At 41.1% G+C, this 18,824-nt stretch overlaps 2 protein-coding genes across 9 annotated transcripts; one reads left to right on the top strand and one right to left on the bottom strand.

Annotated features, from left to right (window-relative positions):
- Positions 1–1,051: 1,051 nt before the first annotated feature.
- On the top strand, positions 1,052–13,426 carry LOC149972809 (uncharacterized). Of its 8 annotated transcripts, none has more exons than XR_016490733.1 (7): positions 1,052–1,114; positions 1,754–1,815; positions 2,285–2,379; positions 2,836–2,997; positions 6,667–6,754; positions 7,178–7,244; positions 7,406–13,426. XR_016490733.1 is itself a non-coding variant. In XM_090216422.1 (7 exons), exons 4-7 carry the CDS (start codon positions 3,114–3,116, stop codon positions 7,431–7,433), a joined length of 234 nt encoding a protein of 77 aa, XP_090072548.1. In that variant the 5' UTR covers positions 1,052–1,114; positions 1,754–1,815; positions 2,285–2,379; positions 3,064–3,113; the 3' UTR covers positions 7,434–13,426. The 8 variants fall into 8 exon arrangements, 6 of the variants coding, with proteins under 6 accessions (XP_090072548.1, XP_090072547.1, XP_090072543.1 ...); XM_090216422.1 differs by lacking the exon at positions 2,836–2,997 and adding an exon at positions 3,064–3,144 and having other exon boundaries at positions 6,647–6,754; XM_090216421.1 differs by having other exon boundaries at positions 6,647–6,754.
- LOC110501406 (protocadherin-8-like) lies at positions 13,019–17,859 on the bottom strand. The gene is made up of 4 exons (XM_021578954.3): positions 15,138–17,859; positions 14,939–15,009; positions 14,183–14,307; positions 13,019–13,922 (listed from the first exon to the last, which is right to left on the bottom strand). The coding sequence occupies exons 1-4, from the start codon at positions 17,499–17,501 to the stop codon at positions 13,570–13,572; spliced, it is 2,913 nt and encodes a 970-aa protein (XP_021434629.3). The 5' UTR covers positions 17,502–17,859; the 3' UTR covers positions 13,019–13,569.
- Between the last annotated feature and the right edge of the window lie 965 nt (positions 17,860–18,824).

The raw sequence follows: 18,824 nt of genomic DNA, 5'->3' as shown, positions 1-18,824 counted from the left end.
AAGAGACTTGGTGGTTCCAAACTTCTTCCATTTAAGAATGATGAAGGTTACTGTTCTTGGGGACCTTCAGTGCTGCAGAAATGTTTTAGTACCCTTATCCAGATCTGTGCCTCGACACAATCCTGTCTCGGAGCTCTACAGGGGACAATTCCTTCGATCTCATGGCTTGGTTTTTGCTCTGACATGCACTGTCAACTGTGGGACCTTATATAGACATGTGTGTGCCTTTCCAAATCATGTCTAATCAATCGAATTTACCACAGGTGGACTCCAATCAAGTCGTAGAAACATCTCAAGGATGATCAATGTAAACAGGATGCACCTGAGCTCAATTTTGAGTCTCATAGCAAAAGGGTCTGAATATTTATGCAAATAAGGTATTTCAGTTTACAATTTGTAATAAATTTGCAAACTTTTCGAAAAACCTGTTTTCCCTTTGTCATTATGGGGTATTGTGTGTAGATTGCTGAGAATGTGTTTGTTATTTAATCCATTTTAGAATAAGGCTGTAATTTAACAAAATGTGGAAAAAGTCAAGGGTCAGAATACTTTCCGAAGGCACTGCATATACTATAGTGGTAGCCATTCTATGGGATTATAATGAGGACAGAACTTTGAGAGTTTGTATTTTGATTTTCGTTGTCGCACATTGAGATTCGTGGTTGCAAGTGCGATTCACAAATGTGTAATTTAATTTTGCAAGCTTGTATCATGTGTGAAAGATTTAACAACGGTCCCAACATTCAATCATTTATTTCAGAATGATTAGAAATCCATTTACAAGTATGAATATTCCTCTTTGAATCAACAGTAGACTTGCAGACTTTGAATCTGTGCACTATCGGAGTTCTGTCACTGTTGTCACGTTACCAAGAGATACTAACATGCTGACCAAACCGCATGCGCGTGTATGTCCGTAAGCCTGTACAAAGTTTTGTACATTTGTAGAAAGAGATTTGCAAGTGAAAATGTGATTTGCTCTCTGGGGGCAGGACATTTTACTTCTAACCAATCAGTTCCCACTGCTAAAATCACAACCTCCTAACCATTGCCTGGATTGTTCCATCAATCAAATTGCAGGAAGTATCTCCCTACATGAGCAAGAGAGGATGAGGTAAATTAAATGAAAGATCTACTTGAAAGTAATTGTCCCTTTTATCGGTGTTTATCCATTTGTTGTTGTTGTGAAAAGGCATGACAGTTTGCTTATCATGTGAAATATAATTGTACATATCAGACAAACTTCAGACAGACACTATTGTGTTCGCTAGCTGGCCTCTGACATTCATCCTAGCTTTAATATCAACTGGCTGGCTTTATCAGGCAGCTTTAGGCGTGAGGGGAAAACAAAGATATTTGCTAGTTAGTTAACCATCTGATTGATGAAGTTCATTATGCCATTAGCTAGCTAGATAGCTAAATTGAAACTGCTAGGGGAAAGCTAGCTAGCTAACTCCCACCAGCATCACTGCAGTGTAGCTAATGTTAGCTAGGTTTCTAGAAAATAACGAAAATATATGTTAAAGACTTGTTTCTGACTTTTGAACACTTGTCAAACTACTTAATTCCATTGCCTGTTTATTTTATTAATTGGTGACTGAAAAGTTGCAAAGAAAAACTGCAAATAGACTATTAGGCTGGTTGCGTATCATTTGGCTGATGTGCACATTTAGTGTTTAATTAGCTTAGTTAGCCAAGTTACTGACTGATTCAAATGATTGTTATTCATGTTTTTGTTGTTATTGCATTTCAGGTGGAGAGGGAGTAAGATCACTAGAAAGGAGGATGCTGGCAGACCACCAAAGGACCCTAGAGGTATTACAGTCAACTGGATATTGTATCTGAATTGCCCATATATTTCACTGACACTGAGAAAATGGTTGGATTGTTCAGCAACGTGCAGTAAATGCTAACACGGCTTTGATGGTGAAACGTACATCATGTATTTATCAGGCCACTGCATGCTGAGACAAGGGCCTGGATGGTGACACACATCTTGTTACTGACTTTAGAACACTTGTCAAACTGCATTCCACTGCTTGTTTATTGATTAATTGGTGACTGAAAAGGTTGTCAAGAAGAATTCCCCCCTTCAATTTCAATGCAAATAGATTAGCTAGCTAAAGGTAAACTAGTGACAACTTGATGAAGCTTATGAAAATGTAAAACTTTTTACAAAATTATGGCACATTAGTTCAAGGTAGTTGGGGTTCTCAGCAACTTCAATCAGCACTGAAATTTGAGCAGTGAGGTTAATTTCTTCCCCCTCTACTCTTTTCCTCAGTTTGAAGCACATCTCCAACACCCAGACAGATCTAAAGAACTTGGGAACCGCCCAACCACCAGGAACATCTTGTGTTCTTGGTGTTCATTCACAAGGTTAGATAGAAACAGATTCACACATGTTATTCGCTATCATGCAGAATTGTAGCTAAACTTGTAACTTGGGAAGCTCGTTCAATAATAGAGATGTGGGTGATTTCTGTCCCAGAGGACTGAACATTGTGCACGTTTTTGTTAAATTCAGACCACAATTAGTGGAATGAGGTGTGAGTGAAGTGTAAAGTACCTACGGCTGTCATGACTTCATTTAACTAAATACAGTTACCATTTGTAAGATGGCGCCGGAGAAGAAGGCAGACGTTTTACATGCCACCAGCCGATTGTGTTTTTTTGTTTGTTTATTTGCGTTGTTTGTAACTTATTATTTTACTTATTTTGTACATAATGTTGCCGAAACCGTCTCTTATGACCGAAAATAACTTTTAGACAACAGTACTGTGATTACTCACCATGGACAAGCAGAATAATTTTTTTCCTTCCACGACTTCCAAGCCTACTGCTTCCTCGGGAACAGGCCCTGATCTCCGTGATCTGCGTGAAGAGGAGGCGGAGAAAGAGGGGTGGGCTGCCTCCTGAGATATCGCAGGCGATTGAATAAACCCCCACTTCCCTCCTTTATGCTCGCAAATGTGAAATCCTTGGAGAATAAAATCGGTGAGTTACACGGATGATTAAACTACCAACGGGACATTAAAAACTGTAACATCTTATGCTTCACAGAGTCGTGGCTGAACGACGACAATATCAACATACAGCTCGCTGGTTATACAATGTACCGGCAGGATAGAACAGCAGTGTCTGGTAAGACAAGGGGCGGCGGACTATGTATTTGTGTAAATAACAGCTGGTGCACGATATCTAAGGAAGTCTAGAGCTATTGTTCACCTGAGGTAGAGTATCTCATGATAAGCTGTAGACCACACTACCTACCGAGAGAGTTTTCATCTGTATTTTTTGTAGCTGTTTACATACCACCACAGTCAGAGGCTGGCAATAAGACAGCATTGAATGAGCTGTATTCCACCATAAGCACACAAGAACACGCTCACCCAGAGGTGGTGTTCCTAGTAGCCAGTGACTTCAATGCAGGGAAACTTAAATCCTTTTTACCAAATTTCTAACAGCATATTAAATGTGCAACCCGAGGAAAAATAATTCTGAAGCACCTACAGTGCCTTGCGAAAGTATTCGGCCCCCTTGAACTTTGTGGAACGACATTTAGTGGAACGACATTTATTGGATATTTCAAACTTTTTTAACAAATCAAAAACTGAAAAAATTGGGCGTGCAAAATTATTCAGCCCCTTTACTTTCAGTGCAGCAAACTCTCTCCAGAAGTTCAGTGAGGATCTCTGAATGATCCAATGTTGACCTAAATGACTAATGATGATAAATACAATCCACCTGTGTGTAAATCAAGTCTCCATATAAATGCACCTGCACTGTGATAGTCTCAGAGGTCCGTTAAAAGCGCAGAGAGCATCATGAAGAACAAGGAACACACCAGGCAGGTCCGAGATACTGTTGTGAAGAAGTTTAAAGCCGGATTTGGATACAAAAAGATTTCCCAAGCTTTAAACATCCCAAGGAGCACTGTGCAAGCGATAATATTGAAATGAAAGGAGTATCAGACCACTGCAAGTCTACCAAGACCTGGCCGTCCCTCTAAACTTTCAGCTCATACAAGGAGAAGACTGATCAGAGATGCAGCCAAGAGGCCCATGATCACTCTGGATGAATTGCAGAGATCTACAGCTGAGGTGGGAGACTCTGTCCATAGGACAACAATCAGTCATATATTGCACAAATCTGGCCTTTATGGAAGAGTGGCAAGAAGAAAGCCATTTCTTAAAGATATCCATAAAAAGTGTTGTTTAAAGTTTGCCACAAGCCACCTGGGAGACACACCAAACATGTGGAAGAAGGTGCTCTGGTCAGATGAAACCAAAATTGAACTTTTTGGCAACAATGCAAAACGTTATGTTTGGCGTAAAAGCAACACAGCTCATCACCCTGAACACACCATCCCCACTGTCAAACATGGTGGTGGCAGCATCATGGTTTGGGCCTGCTTTTCTTCAGCAGGGACAGGGAAGATGGTTAAAATTGAAAAAATAAAAAATTAAAGCAGGAAGCACCAGTGACTCAGTCTATAAAAAAGTGATCAGACGAAGTAGATGCTACAGGACTAGCACAGACTAGCACAGACTGGAATATGTTCCGGGATTTCTCCGATGGCATTGAGGAGTACACCATATTAGTCATTGGCTTCATCAATAAGTGCATCGATGACGTCATCCCCAAAGTGACTGTACGTACATACCCCAACCAGAAGCCATGGATTACAGGCAGCATCCGCACTGAGCTAAAGGGTAGAGCTGCCACTTTCAAGGAGCGGGACTCTAACCTGGAAGCTTATAATAAATCCTGCTATGCCCTCCAATGAACCAACAAACAGGCAAAGCGTCAATACAGGCCTAAGATCGAATCGTACTACACCGGCTCTGACGCAGGGTTTGCAAACCATTACAGATTACAAAGGGAAGCACAGCCTAGAGCTGCCCAGTGACACGAGCCTACCAGACGAGCTAAGCTACTTCTATTGTCGCTTTGAGGCAAATAACACTGAAACATGCATGAGAGCACCAGCTGCTCCGGATGACTGTGTGATCACGATCTCCGCAACCGATGTGAGTAAGACATTTAAACAGGTCAACATTCACAAGGCCGCAGGGCCAGACGGATTACCAGAACGTGTACTGTGAGCATGAGCTGACCAACTGGCAAGTGTCTTCACTGACATTTTCAACCTCTCCCTCTCAGAGTCTGTAATACCAACATGTTTTAATCAGACCACCATAGTGCCTGTGCCCAAGAACACTAAGGTAACCTGCCTAAATGACTACCGACCCGTAGCACTCACATCTTTAGCCATGAAGTGCTGGTCATGGCTCACATCAACACCATTATCCCAGAAACCATAGACCCACTCCAATTTGCATACCGCACCAACAGATCACCTTTCCCAGCTGGACAAAAGGAACACCTATGTGAGAATGCTGTTCATTGACTACAGCTCAGCGTTGAACACAATAGTGCCCTTCAAGCTCATCACTAAGCTAAGGACCCTGGGACTAAACACCTCCCTTTGCAACTGGATCCTGGACTTCCTGACGGGCCGCCCCAAGGTGGTAAGGGTAGGTAACAACACATCTGCCACGCTGATCCTCAACACAGTGTCCATTTCCCTCCTGTACTCCCTGTTCACTCATGACTGCACGGCCAGGCATGACTCCAACACGTCATTAAATTTGCCGATGACACAGTGTCACAACCTGATCACCGGCAACGACGGGACAGCCTATAGGAAGGAGGTTAGAGACCAGGTCGTGTGTTGCCAGGACAACAACGTCTCCCTCAACGTGATCAAGAGGAGATGATTGTCAACTACAGGAAAAAGAGGACCGAGCACGCCCCCATTCTCATCGACGGGGCTGCAGTGAGGCAGGTTGAGAGCTTCAAGTTCCTTGGAGTCCACATCACCAACAAACTAACACGGTCCAAGCACACCCAGACAGTAGTGTTCACCACAAAACCTATTTCCCCTCAGGAGACTGAAAAGATTTGGCATGGGTCCTCAGATCATCAAAAGGTTCTACAGCTGCACCATTGAGTAGTTGCATCACTGGCTGGTATGGCAACTGCTGGGCCTCCGACCGCAAGGCACTACAGAGGGTAGTGCGAATGGCCCAGTACATCACTGGTGCCAAGATTACTGACATCCAGGACCTCTATACCAGGCGGTGTCATAGGAAGGCCCTAAAATTGTCCAAGACTCCAGCCACCCTAGTCATAGACTGTTCTCTCTGCTACCGCACGACACGCGTTAAAGTCTAGGTCCAAGAGGCTTCTAAACAGCTTCTACCACCAAGCCATGACTCCTGAACATCTGGTCAAATAGCTACCCAGACTATTTGCATTGCCCCCCTCCCCCTCTTTACACCTCTGCTACTCTCTGTTGTCATCTATGCAGGAGTTACTTTAATAACTCTTCCTACATCTACAATCTACCTCAACTAATCAGTTCCCCTGCACATTGACTATGTATCGGTACCCCCCTGTATATAGTCTCGCTATTGTTATTTTCCTGCTGCTCTTTAATTACGTGTTACTTTTATCTCTCATTCTTATCCATATTGTTTTGAAACTGCATTGTTGGTTAGGGGTTCATAAGTAAGCATTTAATTTCACTATTCGACGCATGTGACTAATACATTTTTATTTTATTTTCAAATATATGCAGATTTGATATCTGATTTCCAGGAGCCTGGTGGAGATGGCAGGACATGGAGCATGGTTGCTACCCGTAGGAACATGGAGCAGGAACATGGAGCTCTCCATTTCAGTGTCAGTAAGTCATGAATACTTTTTACATATGCACTGTAAAAATGTCTACTCCTGGAGTAACTCCCTGTCAGAGACACTGATTAGAGGGTTCTGCCAGAGGCTCTGGGCCAATGAGAGGTCAGTGGTGGGGGCTTAGGAGTCAGAGGAGTGAAAGATATGAAGATACAACTTGAACTGCAGAATAAGGCTACCTTCAAACCAAAATGCATGAAACACATGTCCAACACAGCTGTTTGGTGGGGAAACACACCCCCCCAACACACTCCTCCTATTGAAAACCATTGAGTTGCTGTGTCTTTTACTCAACCATTTGACTGATTGGACAGCACCCTTATTGTCCTCAATAATCAACAATGTAAATGTTAACTCTCTTGCTCTCGCTCTCTCTCTTTCAAGAGTATTCAGTACATTATCCATTTCTCTACAGGTGCTACAGAGAATATTCCAAGGGCCTCCAGAGGCTTCAGATCAACTACTCTCCAGAGCACAAAGAAGTAAGCTCCGCTGGTGGTATATACTTTATGCACTATGTTAACCTCCTTCACTATGGTTGTCTGTCTGTGTGATGACATATAGCATATTATCCAGGGCCACTAGTTGGATTGGATTTACTGTACTCACTCAAAATCATGCTCTCCCCTCCCTCTATTCCCAGGGGAGCATGCTGGGCCATGGAATTCTAGAGCAGAACATCAAAAACCTGGCAACATGTCAGTGATTGACAGTTCCCTGAGGAAGGATGCAGCTATCAAGGCTTTAAATGGTCAAATTTGGGGGATGACCACCAAATGTAATACATTTCTGTATAAACTACTCGTTCATTTTTTTACAGGTTACAAAACAATAACTGTTTCTTAGCCTGTTCTCATTTTTACTAACTATTACGGTAACTTAAACATCTGACAACATTCAGACTTTCTCCATCAAGACAACACCTAGCGCTTATGATTAAAAAAGGTCTAAAATCAATGCAAGTCTCATATCCAGGGTGAATACATTTTTATTCATGCATAAAGGACATCACACAGGTGTGCCAACTAAAATATACTGTACCAGTCAAACATTTGGACACACCTACTCATTGAAGGTTAAAAAAAACAACTATTTTCTACATTGTAGAATAATAGTGAAGACATCAAAACTATGAAATAACACATATGGAATCATGGAGGAACCAAAAAAAGTGTTAAACAAATCAAAATGTATTTTATTTTTGAGATTCTTCAAAGTAGCCACCCTTTGCCTCGATGACAGCTTTGCACACTCTTGGCATTCTCTCAACCAGCTTTATGAGTTAGTCACCTGGAATGCATTTCAATTGACAGGTGTGCCTTGTTAAAAGTTCATTTGTGGCATTTCTTTCCATCTTCATGCGTTTGAGTCATTCAGTTGTGTTGTGACAAGGTAGCGGTGGTATACAGAAAATAGCTCTATTTGGTAAAAGACCAAGTCGATATTATGGCAAGAACAGCTCAAATAAGAAAAGAGAAATGACATTCCATCATTAGTTTAAGACATGAAGGTCAGTTAATTTGAAACATTTCAAGAACTTTGAAAGTTTCTTCGAGTGCAGTTGCAAAAAACATGAAGTGCTATGATGAAACTGGCTCTCATGAGGACCGGCACAGGAAAGGAAGACCCGGAGGTACCTTTGCTGCAAAGGATAAGTTCATTAGAGTTAGCAGCCTCAGAAAATGCAGCCCAAATAAATGCTTCACAGAGTTCAAGTAACAGACACATATCAACATCAACTGTTCAGAGGAGACTGTGTGAATCAGGCCTTCATGGTCGAATTGTTGCAAAGAAACCACCGCTAAAGGACACCAATGAGAAGAATAGCCTTGCTTGGGCCAAGAAACACGAGCAATGGACATTAGACCAGTGGAAATCTGTCCTTTGGTCTAATGAGTTCCAATTTGAGATTTTTGGTTCCAACCACTGCGTCTTTGTGAGAAGTAGAGTAGGTGAACGGATGATCTCTGCATGTGTAGTTCCCACCGTGAAGCATGGCGGAGTAGGTGTGATGGTGTGGGGGTGCTTTGCTGGTGACACTGTCTGTGATATATTTTGAATTCAAGGCAAACTTAACCAGCATGGCTACCACAGCATTCTGCAGCGATACGCCATCCCAGCCGGTTTGCACTTAGTCCCACTATCATTTGTGTTGTAAACAGGACAATGACCCAACACACCTCCAGGCTGTGTAAGGGCTATTTGACCAAGAAGAAAAGTGATGGAGTGCTGCATCAAATAACCTGGCCTACACAATCACCTGACATCAACCCACTTGAAATGGTTTGGGATGAGTTGGACTGCAGAGTGAAGGAAAAGCAGCCAACAAGTGCTCAGCACATGTGGGAACTCCTTCAAGACTGTTGGAAAAGCATTCCAGGTGAAACTGGTTGAGAGAATGCCAAGAGTGTGCAAAGCTGTCATCAAGGGTGGCTACTTTGAAGACTCTAAAATATAACATATATTTTGATTTGTTTAACACTTATATGGTTACTACCTGATTCCATATGTGTTATGTCATAGTTTTGATGTCTTCACTATTATTCGATAACGTAGAAAATAGTTTAAAAAAAACAAAGAAACCATTGAATTAAGTAGGTGTATTGACTGGTACTGTATATCCCAGACAAGACTGAAGTATTGGACAAATAGGCTATATTTAAATAGGCAGCCCAAGTCTGATTTGTGTTTCACAAATTGGTCTTATGACCAATCATAAAAATATATATAAGTCAGTTCTTGTGTTCGTATCAGTTTCTATGAATCTAAGTGCTTACATACAGTACATGTTAAATGGCTACGAAACAGGGATAAGGAGACTCTTTCTGTAATCATTTAAAAAAAATGTAACTAGGCAAGTCAGTTAAGAACAAATTCTTATTTACAAAGACAGCCTAAGAACAGTGGGTTGAACTGCCTTGTTCAGGGGCAGAACGACAGATTTTTACCTTGTCAGCTCAGGGATTTGATTTAGCAACCTTTCGGTTACTGGCCCAACGCTCTAAGAACTAGGCTACCTGCTGACCCACCAAAAGGAAGGTACCACTGAAGGCAGGCAGCTTAAATAAGATGTGTGTCACTATCCAGGCCCCTGTCACAGCATGCAGTGGCCTGATAGGGAGAAATGCATTTTGTACGTTTCACCACCAAAGCCGTGTTAGCATTTACTGAACGTAGCTGAACAATCCAACCATTTTGTTAGTGTCAATGACATACAAGTGCAATTCAAATACAATATCCAGTTCATTAGCATTGACTGTAATACCTCAAGGATTATTTGGTGGTCTGGCAGCATGCTGATCTTACTTCCTCTCCACCTGAAATGCAATAACAACAAAAACATGAATAACATTAATCCTAGTCAGTCAGTAACTTGGCTAACTAGGCTAATTAAACACTCATGTAAATGTGCACATCAGCCAAGTGATACCCAAACAGCCTAATAGTCTATTTGCAGTGAAATTGGGAGGGGCATTTTCTTGCCAACTTTTTCACTCCCCAATTAATCAAGAAACAGGCAGTGGAATTAAGTAGTAGACAAGTGTTCAAAAGATAGTAACACGTCTTTAAAATATAGCTTCAAATACAGTAAATATTTTTTTTTTCTTCGAGAAACATAGCTACCATTAGCCACACTGCAGTGATGATGTTGGGAGTTAGCTATCTTGCTAGCTTTTCCCCAGCAGTTTAAATTTAGCTATCTAGCTAGCTAATTGCATTTATAATCAACTTAATCAACTAACTAGCAAATATATTTGTTTTCCCTTTGCATCTAAATATGCCTGATAAAGCTAGCCCGTTGATAGTAAAGCTAGGATGAATGTCAGAGGCCAGCTAGTTGACACAATAGCGGCTGTCAATGCAATGGCTGGTCTGGAGTTCGTCTGAAATGTACCATTATATTTCACATAATAAGTAAACTACTATCATGCCTTTTCACAACAACAACAAAAAAAATCGATAAACAGATAAATTTAGTTGATTACTTTTAATTAAAAATTGTTATTTTTATTTACCTTATCCTCTTTTGCTCATGTGGGGAGATAATTCCTGAGATTTAATTGATGGAGCAATCCAGCCAATGGTTAGGCGGTTGCAGAGGGAACTGATTGGTCAGGAGTAAAAAATCCTGCCCCTTGCAAATCTCTTTCTACAAATGTACAAACATTTGTACAGGTTTACACCATACCCAGACCATACACGCACGTAAGCCATCTTGCGCAAATATATTTTGTCCCCCCACACCGAACACGAAACGCAGGTTGAAAATCAAAACAAACAGCTCGAAAAGCATTAAACATTTATGGCAATTTAGCTAGCTAGCTTGCAGTTGCTAGCTAATTTGTCCTATTTAGCTAGATTGCTGTTGCTAGCCAATTTGTTCTGGGATATAAATGTTGAGTTGTTATTTTACCTGAAAAGCAGAAGGTCCTTTACTTCGACAATTAATCCACACATAAATCGGTCAACCGAATCGTTTCTAGTCATCTCTCCTCCTTCCAGGCTTTTTCTTCTTTGGACTTTATATGGCGATTGGCATCTAACTTTCATAGTATTACCACGACAACCGACCGACCTCAGTTCATATTTAAATCCCCCACATGGGTATAACCAATGAGGAGATGCCACATTGGTATCTGCTTCTATAAACCAATGAGGAGATGGTAGAGGCAGGACTTGCACCTCATTCAGCGTCACAAATAGAACTGACTTCTATTTTAGCGCTTGGCAACACAGACGCTTTATTTTGCAATGCTCGCGCACGCGACCCGAGCGGTGTGGTCAGCATGTAACGAATGTCTTGGTAACATGACAACAGTGACAGAACTCCGAGCACACGCAGGTTCAAAATCTGCAAGTGTGTTTTTGATTCACAGCAGTATATTCATACTCCTAAATGGACTTCTGAAAATACCTTATACTTGCAAATCTTATTGAATGTATTCAAATGTCAATTCACAAGTTTGTGACCATCTTTCACACATCATGATACAAGCTTGCAAAATGTAACTACACATTTGCGAATCGTTCCTGCAACCATGAATCTCAATGTGCGACCATGAAATTCAAAATACAAAATCATGTAGTTCTGTCATCATTATAATCCCATATGATTACAGCTGTGAGTCTTTTTGGGTAAATCTCTAAGAGTTTGCACATTTTCCTTTTTAAAATTATTCAAACTCTGTCATGTTGGTTGTTGATCATTGCTAGACAGCCATTTTCAAGTCTTGCCATAGTTTTTCAAGCTGATTTAAGTCAAAACTGTAAGTAGGCCACTCAGGAACATTCAATGTTGTCTTGGTATGAGTATATTTGGCCTTGTGTTTTAGGCATTTGTCTTGCAGAAAGATTAATTTGTCTTCCATTGTCTGTTGGAAAGCAGATTGAACCAGGTTTTGCTCTAGGAATTTGTCTGTGCTTAGCTCTATTCTGTTTATTTTTATTCAAAAAAAACTCCCTAGACCTTGCTGATTACAAGCATACCCATAACATGACGCAGCCATCACCATGCTTGAAAATATGAAGAATGGTACTCAGTGATGTGTTGTGCTGGATTTGTCCCAAACATAGCGCTTTATATTCAGGACATAGAGTTAATTTCTTTGCCACAATTTTTGCAGTTTTACTTTAGTGCCTTGTTGCAAACAGGATGTATGTTTTGTAATATTTTTATTTTGTACTGGCTTCCTTCTTTTCACTCTGTCATTTAGGTTAGTATTGTGGAGTAACTACAATGTTGTTGAGCCATTCTCAGTTTTCGCCTATCACAGCCCTTAAACTATTTACTGTTTTAAAGTCACCATTGGCCTCATGGTGAAATCCCTGAGCGGTTTCCTTCTTCTCCGGCAACTGAGTTAGGAAGGACGCCTATCTTTGTAGTGACTAGGTGTATTGACATACCATCCAAAATGTAATTATTAATTTCACCATGCTCAAATGGATATTCAGTGTCTACTTTTTTTTGTTTTTACCCATCTACCAATGGGTGCCCTTCTTTGCGAGGCATCGGAAAACCTCTCTCGTCTTTGTGGTTAAAACCTTTTGAAATTCTCTACTCGACTGAGGGATCTTACAGATAATTGCATGTGTGTGGTACATAGATGAGGTAGTCATTAAAAAAATCATGTTAAACACTATTGCAAACATAGTGAGTCCATGGAACTTATTAAGTGACGTGCTAAGCACATTTTTCCTCCTGAACATATTTAGGCTTGCCATAACAAAATGGTTGAATACCTATTGACACAAGGCATTTCAGCTTTTCATGTTTTATTAATTTATAAAAATTTGTACAAACATAATTCCACTTTGACATTATGGCGGTAACACAAGAAAATTTGGAAAAAGTCAAGGGGTGTAAACACTCTGAAGGCACTATATATATATATGGGTTAATGGGAAAGTCAAGCCCAGTGGGTAAAGTTCTTGGTGTGTGACCATAAGAGAAAAGTCAAGCTAAAAAAAGTAAAGCTAAACAAGATGACAGGGAAAGGGTCTTATCTCATAAACAATGATGCACATACTGTATCTCTCATTGTTTTAATATTGTGTTTACTCATAAAACAAACACCAATGTTTTTACAAATGTTCACACTATAAGAATATCAATATATACACATAACCTACATGTTCACAATTGAATAAAAGAAAATATACATCAGCTGTTTTCATTATGCATCAAGTTGCTTTCCTTTTCATACGTGAAATGTCCATATGTCTATCAGTTTGACCAGTATCTGTAAAATCTAGTGAATACTGCAGTATCTATAAATAACCATCTGTATATTTCACTTGGCAGTATATTTAAAAAATGGTGGCAACTTCAGATACGGTTGCCACTGTAGTAATATCTTGTTTGTGCTCCTGAATTTCAGCCAGTCCGGCAGCAGATTGTCTCGTTTGATGGGCGAAGTAAGAGGGGAGTGTACCTGTGTGATGAGAGAACGTCTGCATGGTGTTTCTTGCTTTGGGAATGCTGGTGCTGTAGCCAAAGTCTTTCCAGGAGTGGGGATAGGCATGGGGATTGTTGTAGACCGGTGCTTGGGAAAAGCCAATTGTGTATGTATTGTCTAGTGGGGCCTGGAAGCTTTGGGTTGGTATTACACAGTAAGTGCCTTGACAATCCACAGCGAGGGTGTTAGCGGCGTGGAAGGAACCTGAAATGGAACACACACACACGCATACATAATTACATTCCAAGCCCAAGGAGTAAAGAATGATAGTGACAGAGTCATTCATTGTTGCCGTGCTACATAGCCAGGTGGGTTTTACACTGGTGGTGGAAGGGGTGAGTAATCCCCACACAATGTAACCCGCTGCAGTTTGAGTGCTAGAAAAATGCCAACCATTATCTTCATCATTCTGCTATGAGGAACTCTAAAATCTCGGTATGAAATTGTGACGGTAGTAAACTCACTTTTGGCCCAGGGCTGGAAGGTGGTGAGGTTCCTCTTGCCTCCATCCCCACTGATGTCAGAGTCACTGTCATTGAAGTCACTGTCTCCCTTGCCACTGTCCTTTACGCTCTGCTGGTCAATGCCACTGCGAATAGAATCAAACATTAGCCACTGCACCGCTGTATCTGATTATTGATGTGTGCTTTTTCCCCCCTCTTATGAAGCCTTCCACCACCCAGCCCCTCTCTCCGGACAACAACTGCAATCACGTGTACAGATACAGGATCTTAATTTGAGCCAGTTTAATACAGCAGGAAAATTATCCTGCAACAACAGGAAACGTGAATTATAATGTGGTTTATAATTAATGACCTGACGATGATATAACTTGGATCGATATGTTCTTCTGTCCTGCACCTGATTAGTTGGATGTGCATATTTTTATATTTTTTTGTATTATAATTAATGGATATATTTTTTGTAGTGGTTGATACATTTCTTGTTAGGGCAAATCAAGTCTGACATTTTAAAGTGGAAATTACACACTTCAGAAGCCTTTTTAAACCTGGAATGCACTATACGTTTGCATGTCCTGCTGAGCAGGAAAATTCTAAGAGTGATTCAATTAAAATCCTACATCTGCTGTATGCATGTGGAATGTTAAGCACCTTACAGTGTAAATGATTATGGTTATGTAAATGATTTCTCATGGAAAATAATAATTGTGATAAAAGAGCACATCATGCCAAGTAGGATCAATGTGGTGGTATTCTTACCTCATTTGCAGGCAGTATTTTTCCCCTTGCCACATAGATGTTGGTAGGAAAGGCTTAGGAGGCAGGAACATCTAAAGAGCAAACACAAGAGAAGAGGATGGGAAATGATTTCAGCTACTTGGATCAGGAGTAGTGCTACACTTGAATGTGTACAGTTGTATTTAAACACAACTGAAACTGAATTAAATATTTCACTCACCTGTGACTCCAAGTCTCCATTTTTCTCCTCATACAGGCTGGACTCATCAAGAGATGAAGAGGTCCTTTCATTGAGGAAACCCCTTGGTCCACCGTACATGTTGGGTTCTGCAGAGTTGAGCCTGGGATGATGCCTGGAGTCAAACAGGACGTGAGACACGTCTCTCTTGGAGTCTTGATCCTTCCCTCCTTGATTCAACTTGCATGTGATAACAACAATCACTATGGCAATCAGCAGCAGAGCACAACCCCCGCCGAGCATTATGATAACTACTACTGAAACATCCAAGCCTGCGTCTTCCTCATCAGTTGAACGTAGTACAATGACAACTTGGTCGTCTGAGAGCTGCGAATCTGTGACAACAAAGCGAATGGTGGCACTGCTGGAGAGGGGGGATCTCCCATTGTCACTCACTGCAATTTTGATTTCCAAAACATTTCCAATCGCAGAGGCCAGCCCCTGTTTTAGAGCTATTTCTCCAGTGTCTTTATTGATTGAAAATAGGTTAGAGTCACCTTGTACGATTCTGAAGCTGAGCTCACCATTCATGCCCTCATCCTCATCCTGGCCCTTGACCCATAGGGCCAGGTACCCCAGTGGTGCATTGACAGGAAGAGGAACTTCAGCAGAGTCATTCAGCATAACAGGAAAGGTGAAATAGGGATAGTTGTCGTTCTGATCAACAACTTTGATTCTGATCATGGATGTGCTTGACAGCTGAGGTGATCCCTTGTCATCAGCCTGGATGGTTAATTCAATCTGTTGGACGGTTTCAAAATCAAAAGATCTCAGACTATACAATGACCCTGACATTGGGTCTATAGACACATAAGTCAAAATGGAGGCCTCACCCACAACATCTGAATCAATTAGTTTGTATGATACTTTGGCATTTTTACCCATGTCAAGGTCACGTGCTACAACAGTAGTTATATATGACCCAGGGATATTATTTTCCAGGACAGAAACTTCATAAATGGATTTACTGAAGAGGGGGGCGTTGTCGTTCTCGTCGGTCACTCTGATGGTATACTGCTTCACTGTTTTGAAAGGTGGTGTTCCGAGGTCTTCAGCCACTACAGTGAGGTTATACTCTGGGATCTTCTCTCTATCTAAAGTGGTGGTTGTTACAATCATAAAAGTGTCCCCGTAGGCCTGTTGCAGCTTGAAATGATCGTGGCCGTGTAGGCTGCTGCGCACGTAACCGTTCGAGCCAGAGTCACTGTCCGAGGTGCTGATCAGCGCAACAAAACTTTCCTCCGCTGCGGCCTCCGTGATGTAAGCTACACCATCACTAGTCGAGGTCATTGGCTTGATAGTGATTTCTGGTGCGTTATCATTTACATCTACAACATCCACAACAACTTTGCAGGTCGATGGAATAGAATTTGTGCCTAAATCGGATGCTTTAATGTTCAATTCATAAGACCTCTGCTTCTCATAATCAACCAATGTTTTTAAAGTCACAGCACCGGAAATTCGGTCTACATTAAAAATGCGCACTGCTTCAGATGACGTGTCTTCTACAAATCCATACACTACCTCGCCATTGATGCCAGCATCTGGGTCAAACGCATGCACTTTCAGCACTTGGTAACCTATGGGTGAATCCTCATAAAGTTCAACTTTTAGTGAGTTGTGCTCAAACGTTGGGCTGTTGTCATTAAAATCCAGCACTTTGATATGAACAGTCATTGATCCGGATCTGGGTGGCTCTCCCCCATCTGTTGCGGTCACTTCAATTGTGTAGGAATCTTCAACCTCTCTGTCCATTGCTTTCACAAGCACAAGTTCAGCATACTTCACCCCATCCTCCCTGCTGCGCACATCAACTATGAAATGGCTGGAGGGAGAGATATGGTAACGTTGGATGTAGTTATTGCCGACATCATGGTCAACAGCGATGTCCAACGGGAATCGTGAGTCCACCTGAACATTCTCGGATATCTCAAGGGTCGTCTCTTTGTGGAGGAAGTGGGGTGAGTTATCATTGATGTCCTTTACCTCGATCTCCACGTGGATGAGCTGAAACTTTTCTTTGGAGAAGGCAACTATGTCGAAGGTGACAAAGCATCGCGGGAACCTTGGGCAGAGATGCTCTCGGTCAATCGTTTCCCCAACTGCTAAAAGTCCATCAATCTCCCTCATTTGAATCACAGACGAATTGGTCTCCTGCATGAAGCGGAAAGATGTTCCAGGGTCCTCTGCTGGGTCTATCTTTAAATCCTGAGACAGATTTCCAATCTCTGTCCCGGGCGCATCCTCTTCATACGTGTAGTACCTCGTAGTTGTAGACTGAACCGAGTAGAACAGAACAGCAAGCACCACGCACTCTCCAACTCCTCGAATCCAGCAGAATCCCATTTTAAAGGTCAATGAAGATGACGAAATAAAACGTAATAAAGAAAACGAGCTGGAAGTAAACTTGTTGTGATGTTGAGCTCGCTTGCCACGACCAACTAGATTGGATACAGTCCAAAGAGAGCATTGACCTATAAACCTTGATTTATGCAAATGAGTTGCCTAATAGACCAATGGCATTCAACTGGCTAGCCAAATGGGGCATGTTTGGTTTCCGGCTGGTGCCAATTACTACAGCCCCTCTCATTGACTCTGTGCAAATGGTCTTTTTAAATACAATGGTAATGGAATTCTATAATGACAAGGAAAAACAGCCTCATATTGAAGTATACATATTGTCACTTCTTCAATAGACTATTAATCCAGTTTGACTTTTTCTATCTAAACAAATGACTTTCATTCACAGGTTATTTGAGGCTGATGTGTTATTTGAGACTGATGTGTTGGTCTGTTTATGAATACAGAAAAACCATAATCACCAACACTGTTGAACAAAAATATACATGTACTATGCATTCACTATAAATACTGTGAATACTTTATTAACCATGTATTAACCATCCAATGATATTATGGCATTTAAGTACTTTTATGTTGTGAATGAATGAACCATGAACAAATTGTCACCAATTGTAGTATTTAAAGGGACATTCCATCACTTTTCAACCTCAAATTCTTTATCTCCAGCACCACACCAGTGTCTCCATATGTGAAAATGAAATTTAGTGTTAAAAAGTAATGATGTAACTAAAAGTAAAAGCATTTTAAAAACAGTGATTTTCAAACACTATGAGACTCATGGGGATTTGGGGAGAAGGAACATGCCCTCTCCCTGGCTAGAACAGTTTGCAGGTTTTGAAAATGTTTTTTTTCTTCATGTAATCCTACTTGATTTTGAGCATTTCTTCTTATCGTTTTAACCAGAAGAACGTATAAATACACAATGTTCACATATGTAGACACTTGTACGGTGCTGGAGATGAATTCATATGAGGTTAAAAATTAGTCAACATGTCCTTTACACAACTTTGAAATGACCTTTGCTCAACCTTTTGTGCAGGCTTAGACTACATTCTGGTCAACATGCAAAAGTCACATGTTTACACTAGCCAACAACAGTAGTTGGGGTGTAGCCTTCTGGTACTACTCGAGTGTGTGTTTTCACCAGATTTAAGTTTGACACAAAATAACATGTGTACTAGCTTTTGGCAAACATATGGGTAGTAGTGTGTGTTGATTAAAAATACAGTTTTGGGCTTCAAAGGGCTCAGGTCTGACTGACACCTTTCACAAGTTGGAGCTAAATCTGTTTGTGCCCCTGATAGA

Source organism: Oncorhynchus mykiss, chromosome 22 (assembly GCF_057628025.1).
Source record: "Oncorhynchus mykiss isolate SJ-2025 chromosome 22, ASM5762802v1, whole genome shotgun sequence".
In the NCBI taxonomy this organism is placed as follows: domain Eukaryota; kingdom Metazoa; phylum Chordata; class Actinopteri; order Salmoniformes; family Salmonidae; genus Oncorhynchus; species Oncorhynchus mykiss.
This window is presented reverse-complemented; position numbering and strand designations above follow the sequence as displayed.

Coding starts and splice junctions, on each gene's coding strand:
- LOC110501406 (XM_021578954.3), bottom strand. CDS start 17,501: ATGGGATTCTGCTGGATTCGAGGAGTTGGAGAGTGCGTGGTGCTTGCT. Junction 14,308..14,938: donor AAATACTGCCTGCAAATGAG/GTAAGAATACCA, acceptor TTCTATTCGCAG/TGGCATTGACCAGCAGAGCG. Junction 13,923..14,182: donor CTTCCAGCCCTGGGCCAAAA/GTGAGTTTACTA, acceptor GTTCCATTTCAG/GTTCCTTCCACGCCGCTAAC.
- LOC149972809 (XM_090216417.1), top strand. CDS start 1,786: ATGCTGGCAGACCACCAAAGGACCCTAGAG. Junction 6,755..7,177: donor AGCTCTCCATTTCAGTGTCA/GTAAGTCATGAA, acceptor ATTTCTCTACAG/GTGCTACAGAGAATATTCCA. Junction 7,245..7,405: donor ACTCTCCAGAGCACAAAGAA/GTAAGCTCCGCT, acceptor CTCTATTCCCAG/GGGAGCATGCTGGGCCATGG.